The 14,241-nt window shown below is 39.5% G+C and overlaps 1 protein-coding gene across 5 annotated transcripts in view; it reads right to left on the bottom strand.

Moving 5' to 3' along the window:
• LOC133845276 (teneurin-m) overlaps nucleotides 1-14,241 on the bottom strand; it is a 149,392-nt gene that overhangs the window by 48,324 nt on the left and 86,827 nt on the right. For all 5 annotated transcript variants that reach the window (XM_062279684.1, XM_062279685.1, XM_062279686.1 and 2 more), the window contains exon 2: nucleotides 12,405-12,602. In XM_062279684.1, coding sequence (XP_062135668.1) covers nucleotides 12,405-12,602 — 198 coding nt within the window. The remainder of the gene's footprint in view (nucleotides 1-12,404; nucleotides 12,603-14,241) is intronic.

The raw sequence follows: 14,241 nt of genomic DNA, 5'->3' as shown, positions 1-14,241 counted from the left end.
ATTGGCCTTATATAGCGCACATTCGTCAAAGTTTATCAGCTTAATTAGATTTGGAATGGCCTATACTTGGGTCAAGATGTCAAAACAATTTTGATAGGAAGGGTCTTCTTTTCACTATCATAAAACATTTGCTTCATTTTGGTTCTTATTTCGTCGATTTAAAAGCATGTGATTTAAAAATGAAATCAGTACAATTTTCAAACATTCGCGCGTGTTACTTTGCAAAATTTGACACATTCAACCACTTCAATTTCACTTGATAATGAACTCAACATCAATCTTCTAAGAAAGTCAACAAATTTTGAAAACGTCAATTAAATATAGTTCTGTTTGTTTTCGTTATTGTTGAAGTTTGTACTCTGACTTGACTTTAACTTATACTGTTCCTACTTGGACTGCTATTTTAGGATTATATTTTCAACAACTATTTCGCAAATGAAACAATAAAGCCCTAAAGAAATATACATATGTATATTACTGGTGGCTTTACAGTAGGTAGAATATATATTTATTCAGAATTAAACAAATAAAAAACTTAAATTTAATTTGAAGAGCGATTTTATTGTCGCTTTTTAAAACTTTTGTAAATCCAATCTTGCAGTTACTTCTGCGTTCGAAATTTCAGAGCTCTCTTATCTCCCTCTGTTATCTCTTATCTACTCTGCGCTCACAGTGCTGTAAGCGATCAAGCCTTTATTAATAGTATAAAAAGTCTCAATCACAAATAGATTATGATATATAAACATGTGCGTCCTCGAAGATCCATGTGCACTCTTTCGCATACGCTTCAAAATCATCAGCACGGCGAGTGTACGCATAATCCTGGAGGTCGTCGCCTGATGTAGGATTTCCGCAGAGAACCAAGCTGGATGTATCAGCATCGTAGAGTGCGACGCCGTCTTTAACCTGCTCAGCATTCCACCACTGGACTCTTTCTTTGTATTTAACATTCTTTGCCTTTTCTGATTTATTTGGAATGGTCGGATCTATTGCTAAATATTTTTCGCTAAGCCAACTTTGAAAGGAATACTGAGTTTTGTTATGAACAACACCGTTTTCGTGCTTCACGATAAAGCTCGATGATTGATTATACGAAACACACACATAGTAATCTTGGGATTTACAACTCGTAAGGAAATAATTCTCGTAGAACGCCATGCGGAAGTTTGCTTGAGTTCTGATGATATCGAGGAAACCAGCTTCAGTCGGCAATAGTTCGTATGTCTGAATAAGGTATCTGTATGGCACATCCTTATTGAAATTAGGTTGTCTCGCCACATAGCGCAGATTATCGATCAATGTGCTGTGCACAGTCGAATTGTCGTCGGTGCCATTCAATAATTGCAAGTTGGCCCAGGTTAGAATAGTTAAACTGGCGTTAAAGTTACTTAAACGATTCGCTGCAGTCTGAATGGAGTTCTTAGAGCGCACATCGTCAAGTATAGGAATTAGTAGCTCCCCCAAAAGTGACTGTTTTTTTCCACTGAAATGTGTCAGGATCGCATCGACTTCAGGGAATTCGGCTGTGTCGTTGAAAAATAGTGGTGATAACAACGGAGCGTAGCGAGAGACGAACGCCTGATTAACAGTTTCACGCAAAGTTGTCGGCACTTTTCTATCGTATCGGAATTGAGCATAGAAATCCAGAATCTTCTGGGGATCATTGCTTTGATTTTCCTGTTGCCACTCTTGCCACAAGGACTCATAGATTAAATCTTTTATTTCTGAGTCACATGCCCCTCTCGCCATCAGTTGAACTAATCGCATCCGCTCCCAATCTCCCTTCAATATGGAATGGATGAGAGATCGCACGTTGACAACACTGTCAGCTGCGGGCCAAGTGGTGCACTCTTCTTGGCGCGACCAAACGCCTTCTCCTCTCAGAGACAATCCAAGTAACAGCAGAAGAAACACTTTAGATGCCATTTCGGTTTAAACTGTCCTCGCCTCAACTAAGCATTCGGCTTATAAAGCTTATTTTCGTGAAAGTTGATTAGTCAAATTAGAATTTGGAATTGCTAATTTAATTGTGGATATTGTATAATTTTGGATCGCATAATATGTTTGCTTTATTGTACCCGATACCCCTAAGGTAGGAGGGTATTACAACTTTGTGCTTACAGGAAATGTTTGAAACAGTCAGAAAGAATCATATTTGATCAGCGTCAACAGCCTGTCGTATGAATATATAGTATATCGATATGCGAAATAAAGCTTGGAGAATATTTTAGTATTTTGTCAATATATATTAAATCGGTATATTTTAATAACATAAAATAATAACATCGCATTATTTTGTTTTTATAGAAAATGGGTAACGGGTATTTTATAGTCGACCCAATACGACTGTAGCTTGAATTTATGAGTCTATTCTTGTTTTGCCAAAAAGCTTCTGTATGTGATTTAAAAATTAAATAAGAACAAGTTACTAAAATCATTTAGGTGGAACTCGCGCTAATTGGAGCTTTTAACCTTTTCAAATTCACTTGAAAATTAGAAGTGAAGTTAAAATAAATGATCAATATTAATCTTTTAAGAGTTTAATAAAATTGTAGAAAGGCTAATAAACTTGAGCTCTGTTTGTTTTTGTAATTAATGTTGAATTCTCGGACTTGACCTAATTCAAGATCCACTTTTTCTGTTGCTACTTAAAACCTGTATTGTCATATATAATGTTATTGGATTAACAGCCGGTAAATGGTAAAAAGTTTAATATATGGCGAACGACAAATTTAAATTGAAGTTTGTGAGTGGTTATTTCAGAATTTTTATTGTTATGATACTTGACACATAATAAATTTGTTTTTGCAAAAGAACTGACGATATAGCCGCTTGCTTCAGAGCTCTCTTATCTCCCTCTCCTACTTTGCGCTTACAGAACTGTGAGCGATCAAGCCTTTATTTATAGTATACAAAGTCTCAATAAGCATCTGCGTCATCGAAGATCCATGTGCACTCCTTCGCATACGCTTCAAAATCATCAGCACGGCGAGTGTACGCATAATCCTGGAGGTCGTCGCCTGATGTAGGATTTCCGCAGAGCACCAAACTTGATGTGTCAGCATCGTAGAGTGCGACGCCGTCTTTAACCTGCTCAGCATTCCACCACTGGACTTTATCTTTGATTTTAACATTCTTTGCCTTTTCTGATTTATTTGGAATGTTCGGATCTATAGCTAAATGACGTTCGTCGCTATGCCAAAATGTAAACGAATACTGTGTCTTGTTATGAACGACACCGTTATCGTGCTTCACGTTGAAGGCCCGCTTTTGATTCGAAACGCACATATAGTAATCTTGGGATTCACAACTCGTAAGGAAATAATTCTCGTAGAACGCCATGCGGAAGTTTACACCAAATCTACTGATATCGAGAAAACCAATCTCAGTCGGTAATAGTTTTTATGTCTTAATTAGACTTCTATATGGCACTTCCTCATGGAAGTTAGGTTTCTTCGTCAAATGGCGCAGATTATCGATCAATGTGCTGTGCCCAGTCGAATTGACGTCAGTGTCATTTAATAATTGCAAGTTGGCCCAGGTTAGGAAAGCTAAACTGGCGTTAAAATTACTTAAACGATTCGCTGCTGTCTGAATGGAGTTCTTAGAGCGCACATCGTCAAATATAGGAATTAGTAGCTCCGCCAAAAGTGACTGTCTTTGCAATCCACTGAATTGTGTGAGGATCTCGTCGACTTCAGGGAATTTGGCTGTATCGTTGAAAAATAGTGGTGATAACAACGGATTGTAGTGAGAGATGAACGCCTGATTAAACGTTTCGCGTAAAGTTGTCCGCGCTTTTTTATCATATCGAAATTGAGAATAGAAATCAATAATCTGCTGGGGATCATTATCCTCTTGCCATTCTTGCCACAAGGTCCCATAGATTAAATCTTCAATTTTTGAGTCGCATGCCTGTCTCCCCATCAGTTGAACTAATCGCATCCGCTCCCAATCTCCCTTCAATATGGAACGGACAAGAGATCGCACGTTGATAACACTGTCAGCTGCAGGCCAAGAGGCGCACTCTTCTTGGCGCGACCAAACGCCTTCTCCGCTTAGAGACAATCCAAGTAACAGCAGAAGAATGACTTTAGATGCCATTTCAGTTTAAACTGTCGTCGCCTCAACTAAGCATTCGGCTTATAAAGCTTATCTTCATGAAAGTCGATTAGTCAAATTAGAATTTGGAATTGTTAATATAATTATGGATATTGTATAATTTTTCAGCGCCGCGTCATGCTTTCACTAGCATAACATGTTTGCTTTATTGTACCCGATACTCCTAAGGTAGAAGGGTTTTATGACATTGTGCTTGAAATGATTTAAACTCACAGAAGGAGTAATATTCGATACCATAAACTATTTATATTTTTGATTAGCGTGAACAGCCTGTCGTATAAAAATATAGTTTATTTAATGTAGTTTATCTATGGTATATTTTTAAAGTAGTTGTATATCGATATGCGAAATAAAGCTTGGAGCATATTTTTGTATATTTGGTATATTTTAATAATAATATCGCATTATTTTGTTTTTTTGGAAAATGGGTAACGGGTATGTCGTAGTCGACCCAATACGACTGTAGCTTTAATTTTTGTTTCTATTCTTGTTTCGCCGAAAAACGTCTACACGTGATTTAAAAATAAAATTAGAACAAGTCACTAAAATCATTTAGGTGGTACTTGCGTCAATTATTATACAAAATTATAAACTTTTAACCTTTTCAAATTTACTTGAAAATGAGAAGAGGAATTAAATCAATATTTATCTTCTAAGAATTTAATAAAACTGTAGAAAGGCTAATAAAATCGAACTCTATTTGTTTTTGTAATTAATGTTGAATTCTCGGACTTGAGCTAATTCAAGTTCGACTTTTTCTGTTGCTACTTAGAACCGGTATTTTTGCTCCAAAAATTGTCATATATAATGTTATTGGATTAACAGCCGGTAAATGTTAAATATGTTTAATATATGGAAAATGTATTTATTTACAATTGAAAATACGAATTTGAATTGAAGTTTATGAGTGGTTATTTCTTGAAGTGTATTTTTATTGTTTTCATACTTGACACATAATATATTTGTTTTTGTAAAAGCGCTGACGATCTGACGGCTTGCTTCAGAGATCCCTTATCTCTTACTACTAAGCTCTAACGCTCATATATAATAAGTCTCAAGCACAAATTAATAATATAGTTATTCTTTAAAATAAGATTTCGTCTTCGATGTACCAGGTGCACTCCTTCTCAAAGGCGTCAAAATCATCAGCACGGCGAGTGTACGCATAACCTTGGAGGTCGTCGCCAGATGTAGGATTTCCGCAGAGAACCAAGCTGGATGTGTCAGCATCGTAGAGTGCGATGCCGTCTTTAACCTGCTCAGCATGCCACCACTGGACTCTTTCTTTGTTTTTAACATTCTTTGCCTTTCCTGATTTATTTGGAATGATCGGATCTAATACTAAGTATTGACGATCACGATCCGCATTTTCAAAGGAAAACTGTGTTGCATTGTTAATGGCACCCTTTCCGCGTCTCACTTGAAACTTTGTGTATTCATTATTTGTCAAGCACACATAGCCTTCGGACTCAGAAAGAAAATATTTCTTGTGGAACGCCAATCGGAATCGTACCTTTGAGGCCATATCGAGCATTCCAATTGCCGACGGGATAAGCCTGTATGCGTCCATTTGTGATGAGAAATACACTTCATTGTTAAAAGAAGGATCCCTCACCAACTGTCGCAGATTTTCCATCAATGTGCGGTGCACACTTGAATTGACGGACACTTCTTCGCGATTCAGCAATTCCAAGTTGGCCCAGGTTAATGCGTTCAAACCAGCGTTTAAATTGCTTAAACGATGCGTTGCGATCTCTATGGACTCTGTTGAGCGCACATCGGCAAAAATAACTTCGAATACGTTTGCCAGATACCTCGCTCGCCTTCCGGAGAATTGTGAGAGAATCTTGTTGACTTCCGGGAATTCGGCACTGCGATTGTCATTGTGAAAGGGCGGTGATAAGAGCTGAGCGTACTGAGAGACGAACGCCTGTTGAAACTTTTCCTTCAAAGTCGGCGGTACATGCCAATCATCTTCAAGTAGAATGTAGAAATCGAGTATCTTCTGGGGATCATTGCTTGGATTATCCTGTTGCAACTCCTGCCATAAGGCATCATAAATGAAACCTTTAATGTCATTATTACATGCAAGTGCTGCCATCTGTTGCACTAATGGAATCCGCTCCACATCTCCTCTCACTATGGAACGTATAAGCGATCGCAGGTTGATAACACTGTCAGCTGCGGGCCATTCAGTGCAGTCATAGCCGCTCGACAAGGCATCTTTGCCTCTTAGAGACAGTCCAAGGAGCAAAAGCAGAACGATTTTAGTTGCCATTGCGGTTCAAACTGTTGTAGCCTCAACAAAGCACTCGCCTTATAAAGCTTCTTTTCGTCAAAGTGGACAATTTTAATTAATATTTGTAATTGCTAATTAATAATATAGTACAATGTTGATAACCCATGTCTTCTATTCACTATCGTAATACAATAGCTTCACTATACCCGCTACTCAAACTGTTAGAAAAAGGTATCTCCGACTTAAGAGACTATTCTTGATCAGTGTCAACAGCTTAGATCTCAAAGATCATTGAAATTAAAGTCAATAACCAGCTGCTGTTTTTTTCTGGCATTAATTGCTTTGGTTGGCAATATGGTATATTTTGTACTCTATGGTATAGCTTTTGGAATATACTAGTATTTTTATGTATAATGTTTTGGTATATAATAATACCGCATTACTTTGTTTCTATGGAAAATGGGTAATGGGTATGTCATAGTGGAGCACTCCCGGGTGAAGCTAGTTCACTAAACTAAATGGTCTACATGTGATTTGAAAACATGTGATGAAATTCGCGGGTGTTTTCATACAAAATTTGACCCTTTCAACCTTTCTAATTTCACTAGATAATGAGTGGCGAGCTCAAAGAGCATTGCGAATATTAATCTTCCGAGAATGTCAAATAATTTCAAAAAGGTCATTTATATATAGTTTTGAATCGTACTTGACCTAATTCGAATTTCACTTTTGTTGTTGGTACTTTGCTATTTGGACTGATATTTTCGCGAATACATTTCCGGTAGGTATTTTGCACCAAATATTTTCATGTGTCCGTGAAATGCTTTAAAACCAAAACAGTCTTCAACTGTGTGGTGTGTGTTTGGCCGATCATAGAAAGCACTTTGTGATAGAAGCAATATTCTCTGCGTATGTTTTTGGTGGCTCCTCACTGTCTCTCTCATACTTTCGCACTCTCTCCTTCTCTTTCTCTCTCTTCAATACATTCATTCAGTGGACGGCGACCCAACCGCACTCAATATCAATAAATTCCCAACAATCTGCACTCAAAAATCAAAAGATACACAGCGGATAGGTAGACAGGCGAACATAAAATGCCAATTTCTAGTTGCCAAATGGTTATTGCTCTGCCAGCAATGCGAATGGAGCAAGGCAACAGCAATTGCAACAAATTTGCCACATACGAGCACTAGCAAAGCAAAGAGAAACAGAGAAGGAGAGAGAGTGTGTGTGTGTGTAAGGATAAAGTTAAGCGCAGCACAAAACTAACGAGCAGCAAAGCAATTTGTTGCATCGGGACAGGTTAAAAAGAGATTCGCGCATAAACACACATTAGATGGGAGGAGGGTGGCCGGCCAAAAGGGGGCGGTGGTAAAATGCAAACTAAATACAATTTAAAATTGTGCGTATAATGCAGAAATTGTTCGCAACGTATTCAGATATCAGAGTTCAGTGTTCAGTCTGCAGTGTGATAAGAAGTGAGAGGCGAATACACTCAGTACTTAGCAGGCATGAAATTTATAAATTACTACGATGCGCCATAATAAATTTCAGTTTGCGTAAAAACGTAAAATTTATATACACTATGCAGCAGCTACAGCTACAAAATGGTGGACGGTAGGAACGGGGGATGGGGTGGGATGAAAAGGCACAGCCTGTGCTTTGGTACTCTGAGTGCAGTGAAAAACCCATTATGAATGAATTTAGTAGCAACATCAACAGCAGCAGCAGCAGCGGCGGCAGCAAAGAGCACAAAAACCAAAACGTGCTCGCACCACTCGTCGTATTTATACAAATTTAAAGCATTCACCCACTCGTCTGGGCTTGGGCGGAGGGGTAGAGGGAGGGAGGGAGGGGTCAGTTGAGTGCTCGAAATTTACGAGTATTTCCATGGCTGGCAGCGACGATAAACCAAACCAGTCGAAAGCAATAACGACGAGCCAATGCCAATAGACACTGGACATGGATGGCAAAGAGTCGAGTCCAGGACAACCGCAACGGACTTGACTAGACAACGACTACGACGTACAACTATGAGTACAACTACTGGGCCACATGGCATGGAAGTTAGTTGAAGGACATAGCCTGCCCAGGCAGACAAAAGGGGCGCGTCGCATCAGGCAGGCGACGTAGGCAGACCTCGGACAGCCCGACGAGTTGTCGGTGTCTGGCCTTTGCTCCATTGCCGTTGCCGTAGCCGAAGCATTCGCCTCGGTCAATGACAGCTAAAGTTTCGCAAACTAACCTCGAAACGATAAAAAATTAAAGCAACAGAAAATGAGAGACAGCCAGCAAGTGAGAAGGTAGAAGGTAAAATAAGAAATAGAGGTGAAAACGGAAGAGCTGGCAGCTGAGTTGGGGGTAAAGTTACCGCATCAAAATGCCGCAACGGGCTCTTATTATAATAAAAACGAAGCATGCAACTTGGCGCAGTAAAAGCGGCAATAAGCACTGAGGCAAGCAGCAGGAGCAACCAACCAACTAAACATTTGCATAGCCAATGTCCAGTCCAGTCCAGTTCACAGTCAGTCGCCAGTTACTATTCCATTTCAAGTGCAATGTCTGTGTCGGGTGCGTTAACAATTCACAATCAAATTATACGTATTTCATTAGTTAATTAAGTGTGCTTCAATGCACCGACTCAAAACACACAACTTGAAAGAAAAAATGGCAATCAATGCTTTTAAACAGAATACAAAATGGAGAATCTATAAGAGAAATCAATACGATTGAAATGATATTAAATCTGTATTGTTTTGGTTACTTCTGTGAAATTAAATATTTATTTCATTGCTGTTCTTTAAAGCCGGAATTGACTTTGCCACTGCACTGTTACTAGACAACATATTTGGCTCTGAATCACAGCACCAACAGGAGGAGGTGGAGGAGGGCAAAGGGCAAGCATCAATATGAGTATGTCGACTTTTGTTTGAGTTGATTTCGTTCCCAAAAAAAACGGCGCGTGGGTAGCAGCAATTTGTGGAGTTTTTTTTTGGTTTGCTGCGGGAAAATATATTTTTTAACTCTTGGCCAAACTTTTGTTTCACTTTATGATAACTCCCATATAGCACACATGCATATGTGACTGTTGTATGTGTGTGAGTGAGTGAGTGTGTGTGTGTGGTTTCCAATCGTGCAGAATGCCCATTTTTATTTGCATTTGCATATGGCGCATAAGCATTTTTTCATACGCGACCAACAAAAAAATCATGTAAGAAGGCATCTGCTGTTGATGGTTCGACTTAAAGAGACCCTATGATCTAAGATATGTTTATAAACACAATTTGAAAGATTATACAAAAGATTAATACTTTAAAAGTGCCTTGAGCATATTAAATATTTATTTTTTTATAATAATTATACTTGCATCACATAATAAAATCATGATCTTTATGCATATACAATTTCAAATAATTGTATTATTAAATACAAATAAAGATTTATTAAGTGCCCTTTAAGCAGTTTACTATGTAGAGGGTATAAAAACCATCAAACCCTGCAGGAAATTTTTAACTATAGCATAATATGGGCAAACTTTTATCCAGCATTTCTTTCTTTTTTTGTATACACATACATATGTATATATGCATGCATAAAGGCAGCGAAGCAGATACATAGAGAGAGAAAGAGAGAGAGTTTAAAATATTGTAGGCCCGTCCATTTCGGGGCTGTCACTGCCTCGACTCCCCGCTCTCCTCTCCTCCTGGGATGTGGCTGCGGCTCGTAACGAATTCAGTTTCAACTTTTCGGGGTGGGAGGGATCCTCGCTCCGACTGTTGCTGGGTGCCAAAAGTCAACAAATAATATTTTTGCATAAAAATCGTCGCTGTAAAAATGAAATGAAAATATCCGGCGAATACTTTCGCGGGCAAGCAAAGGACTCCCGAGTGTAGAGAATATGCTTAAAAGCCCGGCAAAGCAAACAACGGCCAATACATACAAAGTCAGGTACATATATATGTATATATACGTATGTATTTGTGGCAGTGAGTGAGAGAGAGAGAGAAATGTCAATTTGCTGAGAAATTTAATCATACGGAGAGCACAGCTGATCAATGAATGCAAAAGTCAAAATTGGCATTTTCGGATGCTTATCAATTTATGCATGAACGCAAATAGAATTTCATAAATTGTCATTTAATTGCACTTTAGACAGCAGCATCAGCAACAGCAGCCACAGCCATATCAAAAGGTCCACCTCATTCCGAAAAATGATGATATGCAAAATGCAAATGGCGGCCAAGTCCATTCAATATTAATGTTATGCATGCGAGAAGCCTTAAGCCCTGTCAGCTTGGGTTACGGCTTGCATATTCTATACGGATGGCACACATACATACATACACATATTTAGTTTTGCATACGAGAATATGGCACACACACACACACACACACCCACAGCTTTAAATTGCCACTTTAAGGCTTTAAGTCGAGCACATGATTTGGCTGCCTGTTTGTTAATCTATATAGAACAACTGAGCTTAAGATTTGCATTGAAATTAGCTGGCCATGCCATCAAAAAGCAGCGTACAGTTTCAGTTGCTGTAACAAAACGCAAGAAAATTGTATGCGACACAGCAAAATCTAGACAAAGCTTGGCACACATATACGTTATGGATGGCAACAAGAAAAACGACGACGACAGCAACAAAAGCAAAGCGTAACAAGAACAGTTTGTGTGTGTATTTGCACAATGCAAAAAAGTAAACAAAAGGCGGCAAAAAACAAATACACAAATACAACGCACGCGTAAGCAAACTGTACTACAACAACAGCCCGAAAGTATGCTATACAAATGTGTAACACATACATACATATGTATATGTGAAACACCCACACGCGCATACATATGTTAAGGAAATAGAGACATAGGAGCAGAGTGAGGGGAAAGGGAGGGGGGTTGGCTATGCTTTCTGCGTTTGTTTTTCGCCTTCTTTGTTGCTTCAGCTCGTATTTGTTGATATTTTAAGGCACGCGCCCGAAAGTATGCAACAGAAATTCAGAATTCAGCATGCCAGCTGCAACGCGAAACTTCATCACATTATGTCGCCTTGTCTCACTCGCACACACACACACACCCACACACTATCACTCGCTCTCTGTCTGACTTTCTCACAATTTAATTCCACTTTCGACAGCTCTTAGCCATTATCAAATCCATTGCCTAAAAGGCTGCGGCTGTTGCTGCTCTCGTTGTTGCTGTTGCTGGTGTTGTTGTTGTTGATGGCGTTGTTGCTGTACCAACAGTTAAATGCAGCAGCACTTTGCGTTGTCCTCCCTCGCCACAATTTCTATGCAGCAATTCATATGTACGCAACAAAAAAAGAAGTAAAGGCTGCGGCATTTGTTTGCTAAATTTTGGTTTTATTTCTTTCTGCCTCTTTTTCATAGGCCCCAGAGGCTGTTTGGCAGCGTTTTTTTTGCTGTTGTTGCTTGTGTTAGTTGATTTCGTGGCACGCACTTGGTGTTGTTATTGTTGTAATTGTTGTTGCCGACTATTTTCAGTCCACTTTCGTACGTTTTTATCCCTAAAGCCTGCTTGCGGATATGCGCATGCAGAGAACACAAACAAGCGAACAAACAAACAAACAAATAAACAAACACAACGAACAGCAGCAGCGAAAACAAAAGAAACAAACCAACAAAAGCCAAAATGTGAAAATCGAGAAGTAGTGGAAAAAATACGTACGGTTGGAAAAACAATAAATGGCAAATGTATTGCAGCATTTTAGGCGCAACATGGCCCAAAACAACAGCGCTGCAAATGTGCAAAAATACGAGTGCCTCTACTTGGCACAAACTCCCCCCTTTCTCCACTAACTGTTTTGCATTTTTATAGCAATATGGTAAATGGCAAAATGGCAAATGGCAAACGATGAACGGTGAATGGAAACGTCCCACGCTTAACATTTAAATGAGGCAAGTGGCTTTTGGAGCAGGTCAGACGATTTGCATAGCACTCGTGAGGAGATGGAGTTGCCCCAGTTTTAGAAAAATATATGTTTATGTGTGAATGTGTGTGAAAAATACTTGGAGTACTCACTTATATTTCCACTAGGAATGTAAACGTTGCCCGATGGCGTCCGCACCAAACACGATGGCTCAAAGTCAACGCCCAGATCATTGGGATTGTTAGCAACAGCGCCGGCAATTAAACGGGCATTATTCATGCGACTCATTGTCGGATTACGTGGCGGAACATCCGGTGGTGCCGTTGGCGTGACTCCCTCCAGGAGAAAGCCTGCAAAAAAAGAAACCAAAATGAAAAATTAGCATGTCACGAATATACAGATATTTGAATACCAACAGTATCTTTGCTGTCTCTCTCAATTATAAAACATTCATCGCCAAACGATATATAAAATTCAGCAGCATTTCACAACAATTTGCACAATATACATTTGCAGTTATTTCTTTTTTTTAGTTTTTTTTTTTTATTTTGGCGTTGATCATTGCACATTTGACACTAAAAGTATGCTTTGAATATTTAAACAACTACAAATTGCAAAACTGTGAAATGGAAATGGATATTGTAGGCGGAACAGACAGACCGTCAGACAGACAGAGAGACAGGCAGGATTTAAGGCCTGCAGGAGAATGGAAATGAGAGTGAGAGCATGCAATCAGTGCGCATTGAAGCTCGGCACGAAAATCAAGCGAGAAAAATGTGCAAAAAAAAAAATGAAATTATTTAGCAGCATTCAAAATTGAATTTGTTTTTCCTGCGACACACACCAACAAACACACCCGTAGATACAAGAGCGTATCTCTGAAATACAGCAAAATTACCAAGCAAAAGGCAATTTGAAAATCAAAAGCATTCACCTCACCCTCTCGCTCTCTCTCTCTCTCTATCTCGATGCTCAGCAAGATGGGAAGCAAGTCGATGCAGAAAAGCAGAAAAGAAATCGAAATAAAATTCAATTTACTGCGCTAAAAAATTTGAATGCCATCGTCAGCGACAAAACTCGAGAAGTCGGCGCGAAATGCCTTTGATAAGTGTATATACACATACACAAATTTATACACATTCAAATTGTATATTGTCATGTATGTGTGTAAATGTGTTTGTGTGTGTGTTTGTGTTTGTGGGTGTGTCGTGCCAACACTCTGAGGCTAAAACGCGAACTCCACGAGTATAATAAATTTCAAAAGCATTCACATTCATTCGCATAGAAAATTTTAAGCTCATTTATAGGCTTAAAAAGTAAGGGCACAGAACGCTGAGGACACCCAGGACATCGAGGACTAACAGCTGCTGGCGGCTGGCTGCGCAAACAGGATGCTCGACAAATTCAAATGCCAAGAGCGAAATCGACAAAATAATAAAAAAGCAAACGGCGAACAGCGAACGACGACGGACGACAGACGACGAACGATGAACGATGAAATGGAGAAATGGCTAACGGAAGCGCCAACGGCCAACGTGGCAGCGGGTGAAATTCGAAATTGTTGAGATTTGCTTGGTGCGAAAATTATATCCTGCCCGTCCTCACATTCCCATGCTTATGCTCAAATGTGTGTGTGTGTGTGTGTGTCTAGTCCAATCGCATTGCGTTAGGCTCCGGTCAAGAGTGGAAATGGAAACGCGCTCGCTCGCTGAAAAGTGGCCTCTATGCTGTGTTGAGACTGAGACTGTGAGTGGGAAATTTAAGCTGCGGAAAATGTGACACCAGCAGCTTGGGATGCGACGCTGAATGGCCGCAAGGCCTGCGCATTATCATCATAATGAAACACGCCCGACTGCACGACAGAATGGAGCGCCTCTGACTGCTGCCAGCGAAGATTATTTCACGCGGTTAAACACAGCTCCAAAGTTCGGGCACACATTTTTCCAGTCTCTCACACACACACACACACACACTTCGAATTGACATTGC

Source organism: Drosophila sulfurigaster, chromosome 3 (assembly GCF_023558435.1).
Source record: "Drosophila sulfurigaster albostrigata strain 15112-1811.04 chromosome 3, ASM2355843v2, whole genome shotgun sequence".
Classification (NCBI taxonomy): domain Eukaryota; kingdom Metazoa; phylum Arthropoda; class Insecta; order Diptera; family Drosophilidae; genus Drosophila; species Drosophila sulfurigaster.
This window is presented reverse-complemented; position numbering and strand designations above follow the sequence as displayed.